The 27,341-nt window shown below is 34.6% G+C and overlaps 1 protein-coding gene and 1 non-coding gene across 2 annotated transcripts; both read right to left on the reverse strand.

The window, feature by feature from the left end:
• Positions 1-17,533: 17,533 nt before the first annotated feature.
• TRNAL-CAA (transfer RNA leucine (anticodon CAA)) lies at positions 17,534-17,617 on the reverse strand. The gene has a single exon. It is a non-coding gene; the product is annotated as a tRNA-Leu (tRNA).
• A 175-nt stretch (positions 17,618-17,792) lies between these two features.
• LOC127127197 (DExH-box ATP-dependent RNA helicase DExH17) lies at positions 17,793-27,006 on the reverse strand. Its single transcript, XM_051056322.1, has 27 exons — positions 26,796-27,006; positions 26,183-26,366; positions 25,727-25,888; positions 25,227-25,464; positions 25,097-25,133; positions 24,969-25,015; positions 24,684-24,721; positions 24,561-24,582; positions 24,234-24,446; positions 23,897-24,053; positions 23,751-23,802; positions 22,777-22,848; positions 22,608-22,657; positions 22,376-22,493; positions 22,234-22,297; positions 22,082-22,165; positions 21,869-21,994; positions 21,590-21,786; positions 21,323-21,511; positions 20,946-21,197; positions 20,816-20,865; positions 20,621-20,638; positions 20,029-20,108; positions 19,759-19,945; positions 19,617-19,654; positions 19,148-19,528; positions 17,793-19,079 (listed from the first exon to the last, which is right to left on the reverse strand). Exons 1-27 carry the CDS (start codon positions 26,861-26,863, stop codon positions 18,457-18,459), a joined length of 3,747 nt encoding a protein of 1,248 aa, XP_050912279.1. The 5' UTR covers positions 26,864-27,006; the 3' UTR covers positions 17,793-18,456.
• Positions 27,007-27,341: the final 335 nt, after the last annotated feature.

A 27,341-nucleotide genomic window follows, 5' to 3' on the forward strand; every position in this document is an offset into this window, starting at 1 on the left:
CTTAGAAAACATATGTTTGCTGATATCAAAATGAGATGAGACATACACATTGACATACTTTATATGATATTTCAACTTTGTACAAGAGAAATACAAACATAGACACAATTTTTCAATCATACTATATTTATTTTATGCATCATTGAGAACTCGACTAAGGTAATAAATGGATCTTTCGATGCCATTCTCATCTTCTTGAGCAAGCATACTCCCTATAGTTACATCAGATGCAGAAATGTACAATCTCATACTTTTATTTCGACAAGGAGGCGGCATAATTGGAGGATGAACAAGATTCTCCTAGGTTTTGTCAAAAGCTTCCTGATGCGCTTTGTAACAACCCAATTTTAGTATTTATTTCTTATATTATCATACTATTGTATTTTATTTATTTGGAGGTGTTAATTAATTAATTGGTTGTTAGGTAGTATAATAATTGATTATATTAATTAACTTGGTGTGTTAATTAATTATTTAGTTGATATGAGATATAATGAATAATTGAATTAATTGACTTGGTGTGTATATTGTGTTGGTTTAATTTATTTGAACTAAATAGAGATATTATAATACTATGTCTTATTGGGCCTAATAATTAAATTAGAGGTATCATTTCTTAAGCCCAAATATAATACTAGGATAGTAAGAGGTGAGGAGAGTGAGAAGTAGCACTCACTTGGTCATTTCAAGGCAACAAGAAAGAAAAGAGGAAAAAGTAAGGAGAAGAGGGGAAGAACAAGGGAGAAGCTAGGATTTCCAGAAAATTGAAGAGGTAAGGGGGAGAATCCTTATTATTATGGGTTAGTATAATTGAGTCAATGGGTAGAAATATGTTTAGGTTGAAATCCCTAATTTTTATGGTTTTTGAAATTGTTAGGTTTTGATGAGTAATCTTTGATTTGTGATGATAAATTGCGTTTGGAATGGATATATGGGTGAAATTGAGGGATAGATTGAGAAGCCACTTAGTTTATTAAATTTCATTACAGTAATGGTAACGTTAAGAAAAATTCCAGTTTAAACTGAGTAACCGGTTACCCAAAAGTGTTAACCGGTTACGTGCTAACAAATCTGCCCAGAAAATTAATTCTGTTTTCGTGTTAACCGGTTACCCCAAAAGTGTTAACTGGTTACGTATATAAAAATCTGCCCAGAAATTGAATTATGTTTCGTGTTAACCGGTTACCCCAAAAGCGTTAACCGATTACCACTATTGAAAAAAATAAAATTGAGAACTTTTAAAAGCTGTAACCATTTTGAAATACAATCTAAGTGTGCGTATTTGATAATTAGCCTATATATGTGAATAGTATATTTGTTATAAATGTGTATACGTACAATTGGTGGATAATTCATAGAGTTGAATTATGGTTATATGTGGAATGTTAAGATGGTAGAGATGATCTTAATTGCATATATTATTGGTATTTGTACATTCATTCATGGCATGGTCGGCTTTATGGTGGAAGCGGTGAAACTGTGGGTTCACATGGTAATAGACGTTGATCCTTGAATGGAAATAGGCGTAGAAGACGCCGATCCTTAATTGGAAATAGGCGTAGTGGCTTTGATCTTGTCTGGATCGGAAGCGTGGCTTGGATTCTAGATATTGAATCGGAAAACGGTGAAACGTTGGGTTCACATTGCAGTACCACATGCATAGAGTCACATGTCTTGCATTGAGTCACATTAGAGTTATGTGATAATTGAATATATGCATTGATGTGATTGTTATGTGTGTATGAGATATGGTAACTGAGTTTGGTGATGTTTGGATACATAACTTGTTAAAATGTGTGATTATGTGATAATTGTAGTTACGTGCATATTTGGGAATATAGCATTGGATATTAATATTATACTCCTTGAGTTTTGATGTATGCTTGAAACATGTGAAATAAATATTGGTTAGTATTATTTACATGGTTATACAAGGTGTGATGAATTCCTTTAATTGTTGATTTAATCATTGTGCTTTATTATACTTCTTCAAAATGATTCGAATCCTCACCCTTCTGTTTGAATGTTGCCTTTACATGGGCATCGTGCAGATACTCAAGAGTAGTATTGCTGAAGTAAGTGGACGGTAGCTCACTCGAGATTTAGCCGGAGAGTCTCTGTGTTTTGGTTTAGAGACTAGGTAGTGAGTCAATGCTCTGGTCATGTAACACTGGGTAGATTAGTAGTCTTGAACTCATGTCTTATTTGGATATGTATTATGTTATTACTTATGAACATGTTTATTTGCAATTTGCTGTTTGAGAGGCCATAGTGCCAAATAGTCTGGATATGGTTTTATTTTATCTTGAGGAGATTATTGAGAGATGATCATGGTATGGGACATGAGTCATTTTATGAAATACATGAGTATTCATTATTTTCCGCTGTGAACGCATATTCTTGTATATTCATGATATTTGAAATGTGTTATTTTAAATGACCAGGTGTATTGTATATTGATGATGAATGATGTTGGTTTTTGAAAGCTTTTAGTTTTTGAAAACATCGATGTGACGCCCTTTTGTTTATATGCGTGCTTATTCACTCTGATGATATGTTAAGTATTTTAGGGGTATAAAAAGGGGTGTTACACGCTTACCCCCACTCAAAGCCTTCTTTCTTCAGTCAAAGTAAATGAGAAAAGGCTTGAGTCCTGCCAATTAAGTTTGAGATGAACCTTCTTAGAAAGTCGATCTTCCCCAGTAGCGACTGCAATTCCTTCTTTGTCGATGGTGCTTTTGCCTCCATAATGGCCTTGGTCTTATTCTGGTTTATTTTGATACCCTTCTTGTGAACCACAAAGCCTAAGAAATCTCCAGCCTACAAACAAAATGCACATTTGAGAGGATTCATCTTTAGACCGTGCTTCCTCATCCTTTCGAATGACTGTCGAAGATGATCTATGTGATTTTTTCATGACACAAACTTAACAATGATATCATCAATATAAATATTCATAAATATTTATATAAAATCATGAAAAATTGAATCCATTGCTCTTTGATAGGTTGCCCTTGCATTTTTTAAGCCAAAAGGCATCACCGCCCATTCGTAAGTGCCTAAGGCTCAGGGACATTGAAATGCCTTCTTCAACATGTCTTCCTCAGCAATGAATATCTGATTATATCCAGAGTACCCGTCGAGCATACTAAGATACTCATAGCCTGTAGCGGAGTCGACAAGCATCTCTGCCATAAGCATTGGATATTCGTCCTTTGGGGCCGCATCATTCAGATCCCTAAAATCTATGCAAACCCTCAAAGTCTCATTCTTTTTAATGACTAGAACTATATGAGCAATCCATTCAACATACCTTGTTGCACGGATGAACTTACACTTAAGAAGTCTCTCGACCTCTTGCTTGATCTTCGACAAGATTTCTGGCGCAAATCATCTTGGAGTCTGCTTAATTGGCTTCCTTCCAGGTTTGATTGGCAATTTTAGCTCCATCAATTCCCTACTTAATCCAGGCATCTCATCGTAATCCCAATTGAAGTAATCTTTATACTCCTTCAAAAGATGAATCACTTTGACTTTAAGTTATGGGCCAAGGCTAGCACTTATGTTTGTTGGTCTTTTTTCCGTTCCTTCTCCTAAGTCAATTTCTTCTAAAGGATCATGAGTTAGAATTTTTATATTGGATGCCAACGAGTCCCTTTCTAATCCCAAAGGCTCTTCATCATATATGGCATCGAGCCTCTGGCTTTGCACTTTATATTGCTCCTTATCAGGAGGATCTGGGTTGAAATCTATGCCAGGCCCCTCCAGGTTCACATTAGCTCCTTTGGCTTTGATAGTCATGTATTTAACTTCGGCCTCTAAGGTCGCTTTTAATTTGTTCTCAGCTATATAAGCCGAAATCTTTTCCAATTTTTTGGATTCAGACATAATCACCAAATTCATCTCCCCAACCAGTTAGCTAGATGTATGACGTACCTTCGAACTCAAGGTCTTCTCCTATGACCTCTATATCCCACTGAAATGCATAAGTTGGGTGTAGATGAAGGGAATAATATGTTGTATCTTTGGGGTCGAATGTGAAATCAGCAGGTCTACAAGGGGAAATGTTTCCCAGATTTCTGTCGAAATTGCGCCTATCCACATGGTTCACTTCATCCATAATATAGCTCTGATATGCTTCAATGTTTTCCACTATACTATCACTTCTCCATACAGTAATCCTTTAATGCATAAAAAATGGTACTACTCCAATGTCATGTATCCACTCACGACTCAACAACAGGTTGTAATTAGATTTCGAGGCAATAACCACGAATATGGTCGACCTCATAATGGTTCCAATTGTTAAATCTACCTGAATTACCCCCAAGGTACGTCCAATATTTCCTTCATAATTTGACAAAACCATGTTATGAGGCTTTAGGTCTGTGTCAAACTTTCCTACTTTCTGCAACATAAAGTGTGGCATGAGATTCACTGTCACACCACCGTCCACCAGGATCTTATTCATTCCCATATTTTCTACCTTTCCTCTAATGAAAAGAGGTTTAAGATGACTCCTCGTTGATTCGTCTGTCCTTTCGAAGAAGGCATTATGTTCTTCGACATAGCCGTTATTCATTACATAGTAACATACCGGTCTATGTCTGGCCATTTCAGCTTCGATAAGCTCTTTGGACTCCTCCACTTCTGTGATTTGATCGAACTCCATAGGAAACACCGAGATTACATTGTAAGTGATATCGAAAGAAGGCTCAAATTTTGTATCAAAGTTCTTAGTTATCATGTCATCATCAGCCGCTGGTAACTCTGACTTACCCTCAGGTTCTTCTTTTCGAGAAGGAAACAGTTTCCTCCCCACTGGCCTTTTTTCTTCACCTTTGTTTTTTTCTGGAGGATGGTTAGAACTAGATTCAACCATTTCCTTTTCGCTGGCCTTTCTCTCTCTGTCTTTCTCCTCCTTTGTTATCTTCGCTATTGCGACCTAGACATGGGATTCTTACCCTTGTAGTTTCCAGATCTGTAAGCTTGTTATTTTGATAATTTAAACTCCATTTGATAGGTTGTCAAAGAGCCTCGACCAACTTCAAACTTTTGCCACTTCTCCTGGCCTCTTTCTCTCTTTTTAGCAAGCCCTACCCATTTTTCTAGGTGCATCAACAGTTGGTTTGAAAGTAGTTGGCATATTGCTGAAGACTTGGACCTCCTTTCTCCATCCTTCGAGGAACTCCCCTCTTGTCGAAAGTGAAATGACCACGAGTGTCTCTCTAATTCCTTATGTGACGGGCCATTTGAACTCTCTCGATGTTTTCAGAAGCTTTCTTGTCGAAAACTTAACTGCACCTAGGGCACAACATGGCCTCTGACTTCTTTTTTTGGAAGTGGTGTAGGAACTCCACTAGGATTTCATCACTCTTGAGGTAAGCCATCCTCACTTGATATTTGCTTTGTCGAGCTCTTTCTTTGTCAGCTTCCCTCTCTCTGCTCACCTCGACCATGTTGACTTCGAGATTGGTGCCATCAGTGATCTTTAGCCTCTCCAATTTTATCCTAAGGCCCTCGGTAGCCTCAGTCTTGTCATTCTCCTGCTTGAAACCCTCATTGGTTTCGACCATCTTGGTGTTTTTGTTACAACATTCAGATGCTTTGACCATGTTGATAATGGTCGTTCAGTATAGTGGCCTTCTACCACCTCGAGGGGGTCTGAGTCGATCTTCATCTGGGACTTCGACTTGTCCCCAAATCTCATCCTTTCATCCTTAATAGCATTCTGCACAAAATCTCTGAAAAGAAAACATTGTGAGCTTTTGTGGCCTAAAAAACTGTGATATTTATAAAAACCTTGTTTCTTTCGTTGTTCTAACGGAGGTATTTTAGCGCCGGGAGGCACTATAATTTGGCTATCTTTGACTAGTAAGTCGAAAATCTCGTCACACTTGGTGACGTCGAAGGTGTATGTCTTCTTAGGGAATTTATCATTCTTTTATGGTTCGACGAGATTTTTCTCATTTGAAGGTGCAAGAACCTTGCAAGAATAGGGTGGACCTTGTTTTAGTTCGTCCAAGTCGATTTCGCTTCCGTCGAAACCTAAAGGGTCACTATCCGTTTCCTGGTCATCTTCATCTATGTCGACATACGCTACCCTTTCTCTCCTATTATTCTTAGTTGCTCTGGCTTTTTCAGCCTTCAAACCTTCTACCTGCCAAACTTTATCAGCTAACTGGGCTATATCCCTCAAATATTGGGTATCTAATTTCTTTCTGATTGAATAATCTAAACCACCAGCGGCCATTTCGACTAGTTCATGTTCAGGCACATATGTGAAACACATTTCCTTTAGCAAGCAAAACCTATTAAGATAGTCGTCAATTGGCTAAGAAAATATACGCTTAATACTAGCCAATTCTTTGAGTCTAATCTTCGAATGCCTTATGTAAAACTGTTCAAGGAACAATCTTTGTATATGAATCCAATCATGAATTAAACTCGTTGGGAGTGTAATGAACCATGTGAATGCGTTTTTAGTGAGCGAACTAGGGGAGTATTTTATCCTTAAATTTTCGTTATTTGCAAGGTCTCCTGCTTCAATTAGATATTTTTCCACATGTTCGACAGTCGATTCACTAGTATCTCTTGAAAATTTTGTAAATTTTGGAACGTTTGCAAGATATTGTCAGAAAATAGGGAACTATAATTTGGCCTATGAAGGCCAAGATTCACCCCATTTCGCACCATAATCCTTTTGACCATGGCATCCAAATGGTTATCTCCTGCCATACCATCATATCGAATATGATGTATGACTTCGTCAGCATTTTGATTCTTATTGATTATTACCACCCTTGGTCCCCTTTCTCTCAGCATTTGTTGTTCGTTCCTGGGGGGGTTCGACTCTAACCCCCTGATTTCCACATCTATCCAGGGTGCATTTCGATGGGCTTGGTTAATAGTGGGGTCCTCTTCAAAGATTTCTCCTTGGTTTTTCAATACCTATTCCCTTCAAAGTTATCGAGGCGCTTGTGAAACTCCAAAGAAATCTGCAATTCATGTCATCTGTGCTGCCATTTTCTGGTTTATTTGTATGGTATTTTTAATCAAGGGATTGAATATTGTGCTCATTTGTTGGGAAAGCATATGGATCATGTCATGGTTACTTTCGTCCATTTGCTGCCTCAAAACTACTGCAGAGTTTGTGGTGACATTGAGCATTTGTTGGGTAGAAAACCCCATCCCTGTGGAAGGATTGATTGAACCCATATTATTAACAGAAGATCCAAACCCTTGGACAGGAGAAAATGTATTCACCATTGGGTCAGCGAATGTTGTGGTCATATATGTAAACTTACCATCATCGAAGTTGGCATGCCATAAGGCTGTTCTCGACCATCTAAAGGCATTGTAAATCCAGTCACATAGGGCCTGAATGCGCTAGATCCTACTGGAGGATGGGTCATGTGTTATCCATGCGTCCTCACAGGAGATAAAATTGGTCCACTGTGGGTATTCAACGATATGGTCATCGTACTCCCTGTGGATGGAATTGCTTCATATACAGATGTTGCGGCCGTAGTTTCTCCGTTACTATTTGGCGGATTCGCCATCGCTCTCACGTATATCATTATTGGTATCACTTCGTTATCAGTGTTTATTTTACCACTCCTTAATCTCATGCAACGAAGTTAAAGGAAATCAGGAATGAAGAACTTCTAAATATTTTTCATAAATACTATCCAACAACACTGATCCCACCAGTTATGCCAATTTGCTTACCATCGAATTTGGTAAACAAGTGCTAGCCTTCAAAACTTTAATATCTTTGGTTACTTACAGGATCACCTAGATTGATCCTAGGACATGTGTTGTTATTTAGTTTCTAGGTTTGTTAATTATGAACATTTCAACAATGTTCTTCAAAGTTATTAAAGGGGATGTTGCAATTCTTTAACAAATGCAGAAGTAAAGGCTTGCAAAGTAAATGACTTCAAAATAAATAACAAAATCTTAAATAGGCCTCAAAATAAATTTGTAACAAATGTAAATGACACAATCTTAAATGACTTGGTTAAAGACATAAAATATGGTATTCATACGTACATTTTCACTCAGGAACACTTGTTTCTCACGCACAGGTACTTTGAGTAAATTTAGAGTTTTTTGTACAAGGTTGAACACCCCTTCCCTAATGGCGAAGTGTCCCATTTGTATTAAATCTAAAATAATCGCTATTTAACAGTCCTTTTCTCCAAAAGATGCCACATCTTTGATTTGCATGCATTCCACTACTCAAAGCTCTCCACACGTCTTCAAGAAACGGATAAGGCCAAAAAATAGTTATCAGCCTCAAATTTGAATTATACTGTGTCGAACGCTACTCCAGGTAAGCTTCGTCAAACTCCAATCTAGGCCAAAATATTTATAAGTCCTAGACCACAACTTCCTTCGTCAAAATATTTTCATTAACCTTTTTGTCGAAGTCAACATATTCTTCTTCAGAATATTTCTTTGAATCCTATGACCCCTTCCTAATATTCATGTTTGTCGAAATCCCAACCAACATCAGGTAGGCAGTTTAAGACACGAGACACAATGAAATTCTCATTCAGGTCAATATCATGGGATTTCAGTTTGGTTTGAACATGAGTCATCTTAAGAATGAACTACATGACACCCCCAATGTTATCCTATTTCATGTATGTGAGTTGTTTCATTAAACATCCAGATTCAGCATTATCAGATACCTGAAACATCTTTTCAGTTGCAGTAAGATATTCTTTAGCATTCTCTTTCTCAGGTAATCCACTTATCAGATGTTCATAAATGGTATATATATATATATATATATATATATATATATATATATATATATATATATATATATAATATATATATATATATATATATATATATATATATATATATATATATATATATATATATATATATATATATAATTCAATTGTTATAAAATTCCATAGACACTTACTGTATTGACGCGAGGAAAGAAAAAAAAAACAATTGAAGGCATTGCACCAACATATCTGGGATAAGTTATTAATATTTGGATTCAATTGATTATATAATTATGGCAATGGTTTAACATTTAATTTGAAACCTAAATTAATAATTATATATTAACGATAAAAAATTAAGTCCTAACTCATTTAATCTAAACTTTGATATTAAATGTAAGCGGAAAAATTTATTGATCGATTATATAAAATTAGAACATCAATACTTATTTGTTGAAGTTATGATTCAGAATTCCGAAAAGATGAATGATTGGATCTTCTTTGATATCTCACACTCTCATTCACAACTCTCAATGGGGAAGATTGTGGAGTCATTAGTTATGTTTCTGATTCTTGTGATTACATAGGGGACCTAGCTATATAATAATATATAACCCTAGTCCCTACCCATTATGGGCTCAGGGTTAAAGTTCACACGTTTGCCCACACCAATTAGGTTTCAAATAGTCACATTTAATTAAAAAGATATTTAATCAATAAAATGTCGTATTTATACACCCCCATCAGAATCACAATTGACATGTTTTTCACAAATTAAACAACAATTGATTGTAGCCCATAAAAAGTTAGATAAATCTAACATAATTTTCACTCTTCGAAACAATTTGTTGCTTACCTAATTCTCTACATGATTTAGAACATTTTAAACTTCTACATAACTCCATTTTACATGACTGGGAACTTCCCGGTCCGGTTTGGAAACGTCATAACGTGAGATACAAGATATTGTGACTATCCACCAAGATTCAAGAACTGAGACAAGGAACAATACAACTCGACCGAAAAAACTCTGGCAACGACAACATCGACCATTCGACATTGCAGTAACGATTTGGGTTTGTGTATATGTTGTTTTGATGTGTATCTAATTTTCGACTCGACTTTGTTATGTTGTTGTTGGAGTTTTATGTTGGATACTGTAAATGAACTTGTATTGATGTAAATATTGTATATGTGTGGTTTGTGATGCTGTTTTATTTTGTTTTGTTGGAGTTTCTTTGTGTGCTTTGACACAAATTATATGTCGTAATGCCACCAGATTTTTGTTTGATATATCGATATGAAATACCAATGCATGCACGTGTTGTTTTGATTGCGTTCAATGTTACATTTTGCATGATTAATTGTGTTACGTTACAACTCGTGCATTAGCCTTCATGTCATTATGTTGCATTATATCATAGCGTCTCACACAATCCATTGCGTTACGACGTGTTTTCGTTGCGGTTTTGTTTCTTTATGTTACATTTCATTCGCATTTTGATTCATTTGTGATGATCACGCTTCATGTTAGCAATCCGTTTTCGATTGGTGTTGTCATTTCATTTTCCTTACGTTTAAATTGGCCTTATGAGAGAATTTGTGGCCTTACGAAAGAATTTGCAGCCTTACAAAAGAACTTGCGGCCTTACGAAATAATCTCTGACCAAGTTCGTGACCAGGTCAATTTCGCAATCTTGCATTATGATTCATATCTTTACGTTTTTACCGTCATGTGTTAACTCTTTTCGATTATTTTTCACTAGTTTTCTTCAAACCCATTTTCACAACTCGATTAACCCTTTTTCTTAATAAAATTGGAAGAAAGGAACATTGAAGTCTCGTATTCCATGAAAGCCTTGAATGATCGGCCCCGAGGTACACGTCTTGGTCTTACCGATCATTCTTCTTCTGTTATATAATCTTATTATAATAAAATTGAAGGAAGACGAACATTGGAGTCTCACATTCCATGAAAACCTCGAATGATCGGCCCCGAGGCACACATCTTGGAATAACCACTTGTTCTTTCTTTCGTCCTAAAACACTTAATTCAAACTTGGACAAAAAGGAACATTGGAGTCTACCATTCTATGAAAACCTTGACCAATCGTCCCCGAAGCACACACCTTGGTCTTAGCGAACTTTCGTTGTCCTCAAACAAATTTTATAAACACTTTGAATAAAAAAGGAACATTGGAGTCTCGCATTCCATGAAAACCCTGAATAATCGGCCCCGAGGCATACGTCTTGGTCCTATCGAGCATTCACCATTCTCCTAAAAAAACACTCAACAAATCAAACATATTTTCTCGCCCTCGTGCGATCAAAAACCTTTTCAAAAAAAACATTGTTTAGTCCATTCTTCCACGATTCAAACAAACGTTTAAGACTCCCCGTGAGAATATAAGCCAAACATTTAACCACTAGAGCATAATCTAAGAAACCGTTCAATAAAACAAACCAACCAATACGTAGTTTTCTATGAAGAACTACGTAGCTTTGAATTCCTCATTGCACCTGAGGATACGTAGGAACAAGACTCTCAATCTTTTCAAAAACCCTAATAAAAACCTTTTTGCGACCCTTTTTTATTATTCTTTTCAATCTTTTATCATTCAAAGAAAACGATTAACATACTCTAACATTCAATCTCAAATTTAGCTAAATGGTTCTCGTTGAGTACAACGGACGTGAGGGGTGCTAATACCCTCCCCTTACGTAATCGACTCATGAACCTGAATTTGGTTGCGACGACCATTTTCTTTTTCTTTTAAAGGGTTTTATCGATATTTTCCCTTTCATTCTTTGGAATAAATAAAGTTCGATGGCGACTCTATTCAACCAATTCCACAAGCGTGTTAACGCTCACGAGGTCGTATTTTTTGAGATGAGACACATTTGTGATTAAATACTTTTTTATAGTAGTGCATCTCTCATCCTAATGGTGCATATGAAATTTTTTTGGAATAATTGTGTTCCTTTAAAGGTGTCTATATTTATTGGAGACTTTTTAATAACATCCTTTCAACAAAGGATCACTTAGCTCCGTGTGATATTTTAGATCGAAATTCATCGGTGTGCTCACAAGATTGTAGCGCATCAGAAAAAATGCTAATAATTTTTATTTGAATTTAATTTCTAGATGAGATGTGTGGTAAACTACATATAAATGGTTAGGAATATATTGTGTTCTTCATAATAACACATCCAGTCACACACATTAATTTTGTGGAATTCACTTATTTCATGAAGAGACTAGGGAATTCATTATTCTGATTTGGTTGTATGCAGTTGGTGCATTTAAAAGGAAATAAATAGCATTATGTTTGGAACAAAGGGGTTATCAGTAGAGCAATTGTATAATAAAGTTAAATTCCTCTAAGATGACTTTCTACTTGTCTTATCGCATATCAAATTTGATCATAAAGAAGCCGTGGAAAGCGTCATTGTTTTGGAAGGATGGATGGCTTTTAAGGGACCCTCTATGTAACATGTTTAGAAAACTTTTTGAGTTATCGGTAGATATTAATAGTTTAGTTGATGAGATGAACAAGTTGGGGCGGTGTCCTGGTGGTGGTGGTTAGATGTAGCGTCAACACCTTTTGCATGGGAGGAAGAGAAAGTTAGGGAATCTAGCGCTTTACTAGTTAAAGTTGTTTTATAGGTTAATATGTTTGTCGACAAATGGACGTGGAACCTTGATCTTGACCAAGTTTACTCTGTCAAATATGGATATAAGTTATTATCAATCATGTCTCATCCTAATGGTGCATATGAAGATTATTTGGAATAATTTTGTTCCTTTAAAAATGAATATATTTATTGGAAACTTTTCAAATAACATACTTTCAACAACTGATAACTTAACTAGGCGTGATATTTTAGATCTAAATTCACTGGTGCGCTCACAGCATTTCGACGTGTCAGAAAAAATGCTAATAATTTTTTTTGAATGTGGTTTCTATAGAGATGTGTGGTAAATAGCAGATAAATGGTTAGGAATCTCTTGTGTTCTTCATAATAATGCGTTCAATCACATAAGTCAATTATGCAAGTCTCACTTATTTCATGAAATGATTAGGAAATTCGTTATTGTGATTTAATTTGCATGCAATTGGTGCATTTAGAAGGAAAGAAATAACAAAATATTTGCAACAAAAGGGTTATTGATGGAGCAATTGTTTGATAAAGTTAAAATCCTCTAAGGTAACTTTCTCCTTATGTGGCTGCATATCAAATTTGATCATAAAGAAGCCATTATCATTATCACGCATCTCGAAATCTCTTGTTAGTTTCCACACTCTTTAGAATCTCTCGAAATTTTAAATTGGTTTTTATGAGAAGTGGTTTGGTTTATAAACCATAACCATAAAAATGGATTGGTTCATATTAAATGGTATTCATGCACACCTCTAATCTTCAAGCAGAAGAAGATGAAGATTCTGAAGAGGAATCAAAAGAAAAAGATAAATTGTCTCTTCTCTCTAGACTTGCCAAACAACTATGGAAGAAAAGACAAGGCTAATTCATAGGACAAAGAAGGACATATGGTCATTCGGAGTCTACTTCTGGATTCAAGAAAGCTGGAGACAACAAAGACATCACTTGCTTTGAGTGCAAGGAGCCAGGCCATTTCAAGAATGAATGTCCCAAGTTGAAGAAAGACAGGTCTAAGAAGAAGAATTTAGATGAAGAAGAAGGGTCTGATGGCTACATAGGATGATTCAAAATCCTCAGGAGATGACTTTGAGGAAGAGAAAGCTAATGTGGAGCTAATGGCATGCACATAAGCTTCTACTGAGAAGCATCAACCAAAATCAGAATATGAGTTAGATTTTGAAAAGATATTTGTTGAACTCTCTCGTTCTGAACTCGAATCTAGTTTATCAGAAGTTCTGGATAGTATTAGAAGCTTTTGAACAAATAAAAGGATCTAAAAAAGATTCATGTATCTGAGTTAGAAGCATATTGTAAGCTTAAGAAAGATTTCTCAAGTTTAAATGAATAAAACTTTATTTTTAAAAATAATAACTTTGTGCTTCAGAACAAGAGTTCCAAACTTGAGAAGGAAAACCTTTCAGAAACCTCTATAGACTCTGGTGATGTCATAAAGAAATATGAAAAGTCCTTTAATAAATTTCTTGCTAGAAGCCTAAATAGAAGTGTAATGACTACAATGATTGATGGCGTAGGCAGAAACAGAACAAGAGGAATTTGTTATGATTCTGATAAAGAATCTAATTCTAAAAAAGATGATAAACAAAAAACTCTTCATTCCTATTTTGTCCCTTATGATAAACAAAATGTTGTTGTGCCTAAATGTAAAAAAAATTCAAAACCTAAGACTAAAGCAAATGCTCATTCTCGTTTCAACTATGCATACATGTATACATATCTTGCACAAAAACCTAAGTTTATTAAAAACTCTAGGAAAACTAACCAAAAAGGACCCAGAAAGTTGTGGGTACCTAAGGATAATATAATCTATGTTGAAGACATCCTTAGCAGCACAGTTGAGACACAAATCATGGTACCTAGACTCTAGATGCTCGCGACACATGACGGCCCCAAGACACACATCTTGGAATAACTGTTTATTCTTTCTTTTGTTCTAAAATACTTAATTCAAACTTGAATAAAAAGGAACATTGGAGTCTATAATTCCATTAAAACCTTGACCAATTGGCCTCGAAGTGTACTCCTTGGTCTTAATAAACTTTCTTTATCCGGAAACAATTTTTATAAACACTTTGAATGAAAAAGGAACATTGGAGTCTCGCATTCCATGAAAATCATGAATAATCGACCCCGAGGCACGCGTCTTGGTCCTACCGAGCATTCATTATTCTGCTAAAAAACACTCAACAAATCAAACTTATTTTATCGCCCTCGTGTGATCGAAAACCTTTTAAAAAAGAACATTGTTTAGTCTGTTCTTCCACGATACAAACAAGCACGTAAGCCTCTCTGCGAGCATATAAGCTAAACGTTTAAATGCTAGAGCGTGATCTAAGCAATCATTCAATAAAATAAACCAACCAATACTTAGTTTTCTACGAAGAACTATGTAGCTTTGAATTCCTCATTGTACCTGAGGATACATAGGAACAAGACTCACAATCTTGTCAAGCACCCTAATAAAAACCTTTTTGCAACCCCTTTTTATTCTCTTTTTCAATATTTTATCATTCGAGGAAAACAATTAACATAATCTAACATTCAATCACAAATTTAACTAAATGGTTCTCGTTGACTACAACGGTCGTGAGGGGTGCTAATACTTTCTCCTTGCATAATCGACTCCTGAACCCGAATTTAGTTGCAACGACCATTTTCTTTTTATTTTAAATGGTTTTATCGATGTTTTTCCTTTCCTTATTTGGAATAAATAAAGTTCGATGGAAAATTTGTTCAACCAATACCGCAAGGGTACAAACGCTCATGATGTCGTATCTTTCGAGATACGTCACATTTGTGATTAATGCTCTTTTTGTAGTAGTGCATCTCTCATCCTAATGGTGCATATGAAAGTTGTTTTAGAATGATTGTGTTCCTTTAAAAGTGTCTATATTTATTGGAGACTTTTTAATAACAGACTTTCAACAAAGGATCACTTAGCTCCCTGTGATATTTTATATCAAAATTCGCTGGTGTGCTCACAAGATTGTGGCGCATAAAAAATGCTAATAAATTTTCTTTGAATTTCATTTCTATAGATATGTGTGGTAAACTACATATAAATGGTTAGGAATCTACTGTGTTCTTCATAGTAACGCGTCCAGTCACACGTTAACTCTGCGGAATTCATTTGAAGAGACTAGGAAATTCGTTATTCTGATTTGGTTGTATGCAGTTGGTGCATTTAAAAGGAAATAAATAGCATTATGTTTGGAACAACGGGGTTATCAGTAGAGCAATTGTATAATAAAGTTAAATTCCTCTAAGATGACTTTCTACTTGTCTTATCGCATATCAAATTTGATCATAAAGAAGCCGTGGAAAGCGTCATTGTTTTGGAAGGATGGATGGCTTTTAAGGGACCCTCTATGTAACATGTTTAGGAAACTTTTTGAGTTATCGGTAGATATTAATAGTTTAGTTGATGAGATGAACAAGTTGGGGCGGTGTCCTGGTGGTGGTGGTTAGATGTAGCGTCAACACCTTTTGCATGGGAGGAAGAGAAAGTTAGGGAATCTAGCGCTTTACTAGTTAAAGCTGTTTTATAGGTTAATATGTTTGTCGACAAATGGACGTGGAACCTTGATCTTGACCAAGTTTACTCTGTCAAATATGGATATAAGTTATTATCAATCATGTCTCATCCTAATGGTGCATATGAAGATTATTTGGAATAATTTTGTTTCTTTAAAAATGAATATATTTATTGGAAACTTTTCAAATAACATACTTTCAACAACTGATAACTTAACTAGGCGTGATATTTTAGATCCAAATTCACTGGTGCGCTCACAGCATTGCGGCGTGTCAGAAAAAATGCTAATAATTTTTTTTGAATGTGGTTTCTATAGAGATGTGTGGTAAATAGCAGATAAATGGTTAGGAATCTCTTGTGTTCTTCATAATAATGCGTTCAATCACATAAGTCAATTATGCAAGTCTCACTTATTTCATGAAATGATTAGGAAATTCGTTATTGTGATTTAGTTTGCATGCAATTGGTGCATTTAGAAGGAAAGAAATAACAAAATATTTGCAACAAAAGGGTTATTGATGGAGCAATTGTTTGATAAAGTTAAAATCCTCTAAGATAACTTTCTCCTTATGTGGCTGCATATCAAATTTGATCATAAAGAAGCCATTATCATTATCACGCATCTCGAAATCTCTTGTTAGTTTCCACACTCTTTAGAATCTCTCATTCATATGTATATACCATATTGCTTTCCCCCTACGATAGCATTTGATAGTAATCAATTTTCATTTTCATGTTCGACACGCACTAAATTGTGCACAATCAAATCTATCTTTTCTATTAGCGTTGGGGCAACTTCAGTCACACATATGTACTTGTCACGAAATGACACCTACTTCGATGGTTTAGTGGCTTTGTTGTTAAATTTGATGGCTCGATGGTTTTATTTGTGTGTCGACGACGAGAATACCATTCCCTCCATTATGTGTGCAAAATGATGTTGAGGTAATCGGTCAGTAGTTTCTTTGTCATTGTTACATTTATTTTAACCTCAATTTAAAATAAAATATTTTGATATCAAAAGTGAAATTAAATCAAATATTTTTTGTTCTTCGTTTAATTAAATTTATAGGATAAGAAAAATTACTTAATAAATCATGAATTTATTACATAATTTAAATTATATATTTATATAAGGATTTTTTTTTAATCTTACAACAGCCACTATATATTTTAAATGTTCACAAAAAAATATCAATTTATCATGATATTTGTGTTTAATGAAGGAAATTTTCATTTTCAAATTCTAAATATTGAGTATTTTCTCAATTTTCATGATGTGTTTTCTCAATTTTTTATATTGAATACTTAAATATGAAATTATTGACTATAGGACGAATAATAAGGTGTGGAACAAGAAAAAAATTATCCCTTTAAAATTAGAATGAAAGACTTAATAATAAAATTTATAAAAAAAAACTAATATTTTCTCATTCAATTTTTAGTAAATGTCAAACTGAATTAGAAAAAAATATAATCGAATAAATAACATTAGTTTTGAACATGATAGTGTTAGGCTAAGAATTCTTTGGATGAAACTACAAATAAATTCAAAATATAAGAAAATTGTCAGAAGTGGGATTTGAACCCACGCCCTCTCACGAAGACCAGAACTTGAGTCTGGCGCCTTAGACCACTCGGCCATCCTGACTTCTTGTTTACATATTTATTTCTTTTTTTATATATATATATTAAAAACAAACAAATACTAAATCTTAACATATGTTACCGAAGATTAAAGCTTCTTTACTACAACCATAGCAATAGCATCATATATTAAAATTAAAACACTCTTAAGGAAAGAAGCACACATCATTTATGTCACGTTATAGATTAAATCTTATAAATGAAACAATAATCATTAGCATTATATATCTTAGCCATTATCTCCAAATCAAATCCCACTCCTTTGATTGTAACTGAGTTCCTTCACTATGGTCAGTTCTATTGCTTGTTCTTCTTCCGGATACATTCAGCCTCAAGTCTATTTTGCAATTTTATGCCTTTGCTTGTGTACTGTGAATTAAATGATAAACCCGTTTGAAATTCTGCTTGTAATTGAAATATTCTCCCTTGCATATATACCCATCATGTTATATATAAAATCCCCACAACTTTAAAATTTTAGATCCCTCTCAAGTTGTAAATTACCAAGATTCATATCATATAAACAACAGCCGTCTCACATTAAGTTCTAAAAAACATAATAATACCTCCCTCGTCTTTCTTGTGCTTTTCCAAAACAAGACAAAAAGAAAAAAACTCTATTGTCTTTCTTGATTCAAGCCAAACACATTGCTAACATTATAAATGTTTGAATTTTGTGAAATTTATTTCAGATGTAATGAACTACATAGGCATGCCTATCTATAACAAACTGCAACCCTGCATGCTATGTTCTACCTTCTACCTGTTCAGAGGAGTACAAGTCCTTGGTAGTAAAAGTTTGTTCAATGAGTAAAATTATCAACATTCAACACTTTGGTGTTATTAGAGAAAAGAGAATACGCTTTTAAACCTGAGACATGGCTCTGTTTGATTCATTTGGCCTGAAGTTTCCCAAGAACAGAACTGTCTTATTGTTTCACATGGATTTAACTTCTCTTCTTTTGATTCCATTGGCAAACAACGCTGCTTCTTACTGCTCTGTTCAAAGCTTCCAGAATCTGATGACCAGTTTTTCTCTTTAGACATTGGAAAACCACCAATTGGAACAAAATTGGACGATTGGACAGAATTGGGGGTTAAAAAGCCCTTACAAATATTAACTACTCCATCTGTGCAAAAGGAATCTTCAAATTTCTTGTGCTCAACAGAATTACCAACTTGAATACCAGATGAATAGTTTTTCGTATCAGCAGGTTCCTTATCTGACATTAGCATATTGCCAGTCACCGTGTCTGAGAAATTAGTCTTTGGTACCACACCTAAAGCAGATTTCAAAGAATTGGGATGGTTCTTTGAGAAGAATTCAGTTTTCGGGATTGCTGTCTGCGCACAATCATGCTTACTGATCTGAGGAAAATCCTTAGATTTTCTTTTTATATGGTCAAATACTGTTTCTTCAGTTACATTCTCATAACTTCTTGCTTTAGGTTCAGGGAAGAAAACACCTTCAGCAATAATAAACAAACAATAACGAAATTATAATTGCATCGACACTGCTAGTGAAAAGGTGTACCTGTATCATCAACTAAACTGCTCATGTTATATGAGCTTTCAGCTAGATTATTATCATTTAAAGTCAGACAGAGGTTGGTACCTTTGTCTTCTTTTCTGAGATCTGCAGGAAAATTGACATCAGTTTGTCCTGGAACTTTATTGTTGTCATCATCCAAGACAACTACCTCATGCCCATGGTAAGACCTCTTCTCACGACCATAGTATGACCCCTTCTCACGGGCATGATTTCTTCCAAGAAAGACCTCCACTGATGGACAGTGGATGTTTTCAAATGAAGACAGGAGAGAAAAGTTTTTGGCTTTCTCCCGTATGTGATCAAATACTGTTTTCTCAGTGATAATTTTGACTTTCTCTTCTTCAACCTCGAGAGTGTTGCCACCTTTCACACAGAATGAAAGAATTAGTTGGTGAAGAGAATAATGTTTTTATAAACCTTAGAAGTTAGTAAATCGTATTAGAAGTGCTACCTTCCTCAAACATTTCATCGAAGAGGTCGAAACTGGGACTGCAAAATAAAGAGCTTCATAAAAATTTGATATCTTCCAAATGCTATACTTTAACTGACTAGATAAATATTTATGTCAGACATTTCAAGTGAAGATGACTTACATGTCCTTATCCTTGCTCCAAGTGCTTGTCTCTTCCTGCGGTATATGAGTTAAATTTATGTCATCATCTTGTATTACAAATATCTCTTCAGGTGGAGGAAAAGAAGTCTGCTTCCTGTTTCTTCTTAAAATCATGTTTGAATTGCCCTCTTTCATAAGGAAAAGCTTTTGATGGACATCAATACCAACTGTATGAAAAAACAGAAGAATTGAGTCAAATTTCCACAATGTAGACTAACTATTTTGTAGAGGTTTATTAACTACTTCTTACTGTATTCCTCAAATATAAAATTGGCTTTGATAGTCTGCTTCCCTTGTGAGATGGGCACAAGAACTGTTGTGCTATATGGGCTGTAATATGAAAACAAAATGGTCTCATGCTGAATGTGTTGGAAAGTAAAAAATAGATATCAAAAGAGAAATTGACTCTAGGGCGGTAAGAGTTATCTGATTTATTCATTTACACAATCCAAATTGTACATACAGTATGCAGTAATCGTAACTGTTTACAGTATCCATACAGTCAATAGAAATATCATAAATTTTTACAACTTCCATGCAAACAGATTCTCAAGCCCTTTTTTTAGAAATTCAATGGTCATAATATTATAATGCGGTGACCTCTTTTATATTTATTAGTGATAATCCTCCAAATTAAAATTCTTAACATGCTTCAGTTAGAATTTTTTTAAAATATATTTTTTATAGACAAATATTAGTAATTTAGCTTTTATGTTAGTTTCCAAGGTTCAAACACTTGATCTAGAATTTAAAACTTCTTCAGTGTCTCTTACTTCAGTCTGGATATGCTCTAACATAAATTGTTTTAACTACAAATATAAAGCCGGGGTTAATTCACGTACCTGGAAAACTGATCAACCCTGCAACAACGATTTGCAAAAGATTAAATTGTGATTAGATGAGGTAACAGTTTGCACAAATATAGTAATTCTAAATACTAATTAGTCAATACCATCAAGTAGACATGTTTGATAGAAACTCTTCTAATTGGTGTACATTATCAAGTCATAAAATCTGAATTTATATGTTGTCATCACCTAATTTTTTCATGAAAGAGAATAGTGTTGTCTTCTTCCAAACCAATGATCTGTGAGAAAGAAAGTTGATTAACTTATTTAAATTAAGAAATGTCTAAAAGACCTCTAAGAAAACATTCAGATAACACACCATATCAGCATAATGTCGTTTTGCTGACTGCCCTGACTCTGATATCCTAGTCAATGTTACTGCTAGCTTAGACTTTCCATGTGTATGGCTTTCAATTTCTGCAAGCTTCACATCAACTTTTGGAGGTAGTGATAAGAGAGAATCTTTAATATGGTTACCAAATGGGTATTTTCGACCAGTCACTATCTCTATTTTCCTCGGATCAGCTTCAGTGAGTGCTTCAAATGATTTAATTCCCATTGAATGCAGTGCCTGTAAAGAACATCAAATTAAGAAAAACAAGCAATTAAAAGATATGCTGGCATTGCTCCATAAAGTATTAGCAATTATTTATGCACTAATAAAATACAAAAATAAATAAAATCAGTTAATATCACCTTTGCTGTAACCATCCCAATTCCAGGCAACTGTTTTAAAAGGTATGGACTATCATCCCAAAGTTTCTGGTTAAATGATTTGGCTAGAAGGGCTGAATTCGCAGCTCCTTTGAAATTCTTTTTATAGACAAAATAATCTTTCATGCATTTTGCAATTCTACATCCATTTGAACATATAGAATTTATGTCCTGTAAAAGGAGTATATTGAATCACTAAGACATAACCATGTTAATATTAGCAAAAAATACTGATGTTACAATGCTTACTTGAATTAGAGATAGGTCATGCACGGAAGGATCACCAGTGAAGCAGTCATTTGCTAAAATAAATATCTTCTCTTCTCTTGTTTGAATGCGCTTTTTCTTTTTTCCTTTATCTCCAAGAATGTGAAATCGAAGCCGTCCATCTTTGTCTGCATTGATATCATTTAAGAGCTTCTTTTCATTGCGTCTGAGCTGTATCCCTACATTTTTCAGTAAATAATTGTGTCAAGGTTTAATGGTGGAATATTTCCTAATATAAAAACTTTCAACACATATGCGCACATGCAATTTCTTCGGCAAAGCATACAACACGAAGAGCATCTTCTAAACTGCAGTTTTCAGGAGTCCGCATTATCTGCTTCATGGTGTTAAATCTCAAATAGTACTTTGTCATTAACCTTCCAGGATCTATGGTAGGAAAAAGAAAAATATCAGGAACCAGTTTGGACTTCACAAATATTTAAGTGATATCATTATTCTTGAATATATCAATACCTAGTGGTCTCAAGAGGAAACCATCTTCATCAACCCAGACCATTTGATACTGTGATAACTCGTTAACTTTCTGAACACAAACCTCTGAGATAACATGGTTTAGTAATGTATAGCTTGAAATAGGGGGAAAACTATTCAGGTGACAATTGTACCTTGCACATGTTTCTCTATACGGCCATCAGAAATTCCTTTCTCAATTGCATAGTTCGTGGGATTCTGCTCATGGATAAAAATTTTCATCAAATCGGATGGTAGTAACTAAGACAAAACTAAAAGACGTTCGCACTCACATACCTTTTTCATTCTAACATACAAGTATGAACATTTCATCCATTCAATTGCTTTTGTAATATCAGTTACTGTCAATTGAACTATTTCGGCAAGTAAATGCTCTGTCACACAAGAGAGTAATCTAGGATAAACAAAAATCAATTAGCTGAATGAGATAATTTCCCATAGTTCACATAATATGAGCAACATTAAATCATCTTTTATCGATTGGCAACTTTGAAAGAGGCTGTCTTACTGTGATTCCACTAGCTCACACCCACTTAAGAGGTTCTCATACAAATGAACCTGGAGTACAAGCATATGCAAGAGAAAATAAGAGCACGTGTGAAAGAACAGAGTTAGTGATCAAAATTGAAGAGCTTTGAGAGTGTACAAGTTAAAAAGCATTTTGCAGAACAATTCACCGTTTCTCTCCTTGTCATGATTATAACCATGCCTGTATCATCAAATGGTGGTCGGCCTGCCCTTCCTGACATCTGTACATTGTACAATAAAAACTTTAGCCCAACATGATATATTAATAATAAAAAAGTTCAACTAAATAACATGAAAAAAAATCCAAGCTCGGATTTGTTGGTTGGGTCACTACTCAAGTGAGTCCTATTCGAATTAAAAGAATGCTAGAAATCACTACTTTTTATTCCATATTCGCTACTAAAAAATCTTACAATTTTTAGAAAAGCAATTTTGAACAACATAAATTGTTTGGAAGTGTACTTTTAGACAAATAGATGTGCACAAAAATAGAAATGCACTTTTAGATAACTATTTGTTTAGGTTTCCATAAAAAAGATAGAGAGTTAACGTGCTCGGAATATTGCGTGTGCATTTTGGTACCAACATGTTGGTCGCAGGCACTACCTTTTGAGATCTTGTAACTCAAGGGACGAAGTTTAAATTCCCTTTAAGAACGGTTGTCAAATGACCACTAATGTCACTTTAATTAATAATAATTTATCCCATCTTCAATTAAAAGATAATAACCTTGCATTGGAGATGCTCAGATATGGCTTTCTCAACGCAAACAAGTAATTGACTAGTCATATAGTTATAATGCAATAAACATGGCTATCAAAATCTATCGGTTATTTGGACTAAGAATAAAGTAACTAAAACAAAATCCACGTCTTAATCAAAGGCCGTCGTATTAATAAGCAATATTAACCAAGAAGTTTTTAATGAAAAACCCAATAAACAATCCTCTATTGCGAGGTTAATTGTCTGTGCCAAACTTCTATACAAATGATACATGTTTTGACGCAAGATTCAAATTAAGTAAAACCTACACTGATGAAATAAATATTTACTCGTCACTTGTCATTTTGCTGTACTGTCTGTAGATAAATTAAAACATCATAAGGTATCTTAATAAGCAAACCTGCAATATAGTGGAGCGGTCATATTCCATGTAAAGACCTTTTTCCTTGTTGCTAGAAATAATTAACATTACAATAAGTTGATTTGAAAAAAGAGGAGGGATAAAATTTGTGTTCTTTGCATAAAATATTTTGAAAATGAACATACAAGTGTTGTGTTGATTTAATCACCACTGTATGTGCTGGGAGGTTGATTCCATGGGCTAGTGTATTTGTAGTGCAAAGTATTTGGATGTCACCTTTAAGAAAAAGGCCTTCCACGATACTGCGATCTTTGAGGCAAAGCCCGCCATTGTGATAACCAACTGCAAAAGAATTGTTTTGTTAAATTTATTAGCCGACAAGCAAATATAGTTGGTCCCTAGTTAGCTAATGTGGTCTTACTCCACCCTCCGTTGCATGGCTTTGATCATATTTCACTTTGTGCTGCTCAATTTATAATTAATGAAATATCATAACTAATTTCGCTTTAAAAAGTAACATACCACCATAAAGAATATATGACTGCATTTGTTTGTCACTAAGTGATAGAGAAGCCTCCCTCAGCTGATCTTGCTGCTCTCTGCTCTTAACGAAAGGATTTGATTGGCCGAAATTCATGACAATTTGAGCGAGTCTCTGAGCTGCTTCCTGAGCACCTTTTCTTGTTGAACAAAATATAAGCGCCGATTTCCCTTTAGAGTACTGCATGAGAATATCTGAAAGCCGTTGTACACACCGAACCCTTATATTTCTTATGTAAAAGTGTTGATAGCAGAGTAAAGTTGCAAAGCATAAAGCCATTAACTCGTACGCTGAATTACACTGCTTACCAAAAATATAGTTTTGAAGGCGCTGCATGGTAGTTTAAAACAGAAATTCAGTTAAAATTAAATGATAGAATGTATTATGTAAAAGTATTGATACTACTTGATGTTAGTTAACTTCAAACCAACCTTCTCAAATAGAAAATCATTCTTGGCTGGAGCATAGCCTGCATAAATTTGGAAGTAAATCTAAAATATATTGTTTGAAGTGACTTCCAGGATTAATACAAAAAAAAATCACAAATTCAAATTTGGTGTCTTTTAACGATGTCATCTTACTTTTTTTTTCCTTCTGAGAAAACCCCATACAACTTGGGTATGAAGACTTTCTATTGGGTTTCAACTTCCAATGAATGAAGATGATAAGAAACAGATTCAATTTCAATTTTGAATATGCATAATTTACTAGCTTACCAAAAACCTTGGTTGTCAGCTTTACTGGCCTCATTTCTTCTCCAAACCTGTGAACATTCCGAAGGAAATAAGTTTCTGGATATTTTATAGCACAAAGCCAAATAACAAATGTGGAGTTGGAAAACTACCTTTTGATCCCTTGGTCAGGAACCAAGAGCCACTTAGCTGCAAAAGTATGTATATTGCATGAAATTCCTCCCATGGTTGCTTACATGATATTTAACTCTTGTGACAACATCAAGTTAAATAGAAAAATACCTAGATCCTCAATATTTGGAATTGTTGCGGATAAAGCGAGGAAGCGGACCTGAGACAGAGGATTTAATTCCATTTTTGGATTGCGAGACACAATTTTTATCCTGCTAACAACTGCTTCCAGGGCAGCTCCACGGGGATCATTCAGCAGGTGAACCTCGTCAATTAAAAGAAGTGCTATGTCACTGAAAAAGCTCAAGCCACCACTTTCTATACCATATCGTGACACTGCATCAAATTTCTATTCATTGGAAAATGAAGTTTAGCCACCTCCAATAGTGTCAAGTGTCAACAAATCAGTCATAGTGTGAGCATATCAGTCTGACAGAAAAAATAAATGTTTCTCATGTCTCTTTGGATTGGGGAATATGTGCATAAACACCATAATTCATGATTATATTGAAATTTATGTCCATTTAATATTTCAAAGAAGAAGCAAAGTACACTAAAGATAAAATGTCTTGCTCTACTTATGTTTAGATAACTCTCATTTGAATACTGACCTCTGGAGTGGTTAGAACGATATCTGCTTCATTTATATTTTTTGGAGTGTAAGATTCATTGTCGCCTGTCAGCTCAAGGCAATATATCCCCCATGGTCCAAATTTCTGATTCCAGTCACGGACCTTCTCCTGAACTAAAGCCTTAGACGGGGCAATATAGATCTTGACACCAAGTGAGAAGATCATTGTACCAAGAATTAGTTGATGACAAGTGATAATTAAAACACATATCAAACGATTCAGTGATTCACCATACAAAAGCTTGGGTTGTTTTCATGTACCAATACAATATGAGTCTTTCTTTATGGCAAAAATAAAAGGGTTTACACCACTGACGCAATGAGAAAGAGAACCGGTCTACATGCTTTATCTTTTGTTGAACACAAACCAATGCTACTCATAAAGATTACTGTGAGAAAAGTTTTCACTGCCAAAATCTTGTAGGAAATTACTTACTGTTTTAAGAGATCCCTTCACATGTATGAATCTTCCCTCAGATGAAATGGACTTGGCGAGAAGCCTCAAAATGCAAAGCTCAAAGAGTACTGTTTTACCACTTCCGGTTGGAGCAGAGATGACCATGTTTACATCAGAGTGGTAACAGGTAGGAAAGCATTCACTCTGAAGTGAATTAAAATATCTGTATGCCCCATAACATAGAGAGTTCATTATTATGTTCATAAAAACCTGTGTGAGATCACTCTAGGTGCATATTCTTTTCTAGTCCGTGACTATCAGAGGATTGAAATTGTACAAAAAAAGAATCATCAACTTTTATGTTATTGTACAAAAAATCATCGAAATTGTACAAGTTATAGTAGAATTTAATATGATATGAAGCACGGACGAAGACACAGATACCGGACACGACACCGACACTGACACGTCGACATCGATAATAATTTTAAAAAAAATAAAAATTGAATGTAATCACTTGGTGTCGATGTCGGACAATAACACGGACCCTGACACGCCTTTTTTTAGAGGTGTTCGTGAATATGATTAAGGTTAAAAGCTTCAGGGCAGCTAAACTTAGCTGTAGCAGCATTAAAAGAAAATTATGTAGTACCTGAAACTAAAACACGATTGAAAAGGTTGAGGCAAATCGGACACAGACTTCAAAGAATATGAATCCATAATCGGGACGCTGAATTAATTGCACGACAACAGGTTGAAAACAGGACATCAGTTCTGAAGTATAAGATCAACAAAATCAAGCAAATAAGATAAAATATAACATTGCATATAATCATCACTGTTTATCAAAAGTAATTTTCATACAATAGAGATACACAATAACACAATAAAATATCAAAAATAAGCATAATATGCTCAAAAAATCACAAAAATGAAGATCAATTTCATGATTAAAAAATCATCGAAATCATCTAATTTAAACTAATTACGAAAAATAAAACATGAAAAGATTATTCCATAAAATTTTGCTCGAAATAAAAAAAAAAACCTAAAATCTTCAAAATCTCAGTTAACTCTTAACTCAACGTATCTCTTACTTTATAATTCGCTCACTGATCTTTCGCACAATCAATCAAAACAAGTATCAAAAAATTTCAAGCTGGAAAATATATCTCGAAGAAATTCAACTAAATCATAG

Source organism: Lathyrus oleraceus, chromosome 3 (assembly GCF_024323335.1).
Source record: "Lathyrus oleraceus cultivar Zhongwan6 chromosome 3, CAAS_Psat_ZW6_1.0, whole genome shotgun sequence".
NCBI lineage: Eukaryota > Viridiplantae > Streptophyta > Magnoliopsida > Fabales > Fabaceae > Lathyrus > Lathyrus oleraceus.

Coding starts and splice junctions, on each gene's coding strand:
- LOC127127197 (XM_051056322.1), bottom strand. CDS start 26,863: ATGGATTCATATTCTTTGAAGTCTGTGTCCGATTTGCCTCAACCTTTT. Junction 22,166..22,233: donor TATAGAGAAACATGTGCAAG/GTACAATTGTCA, acceptor ATGTTATCTCAG/AGGTTTGTGTTCAGAAAGTT. Junction 19,655..19,758: donor TGGAGCAAGGATAAGGACAT/GTAAGTCATCTT, acceptor TTTATTTTGCAG/TCCCAGTTTCGACCTCTTCG.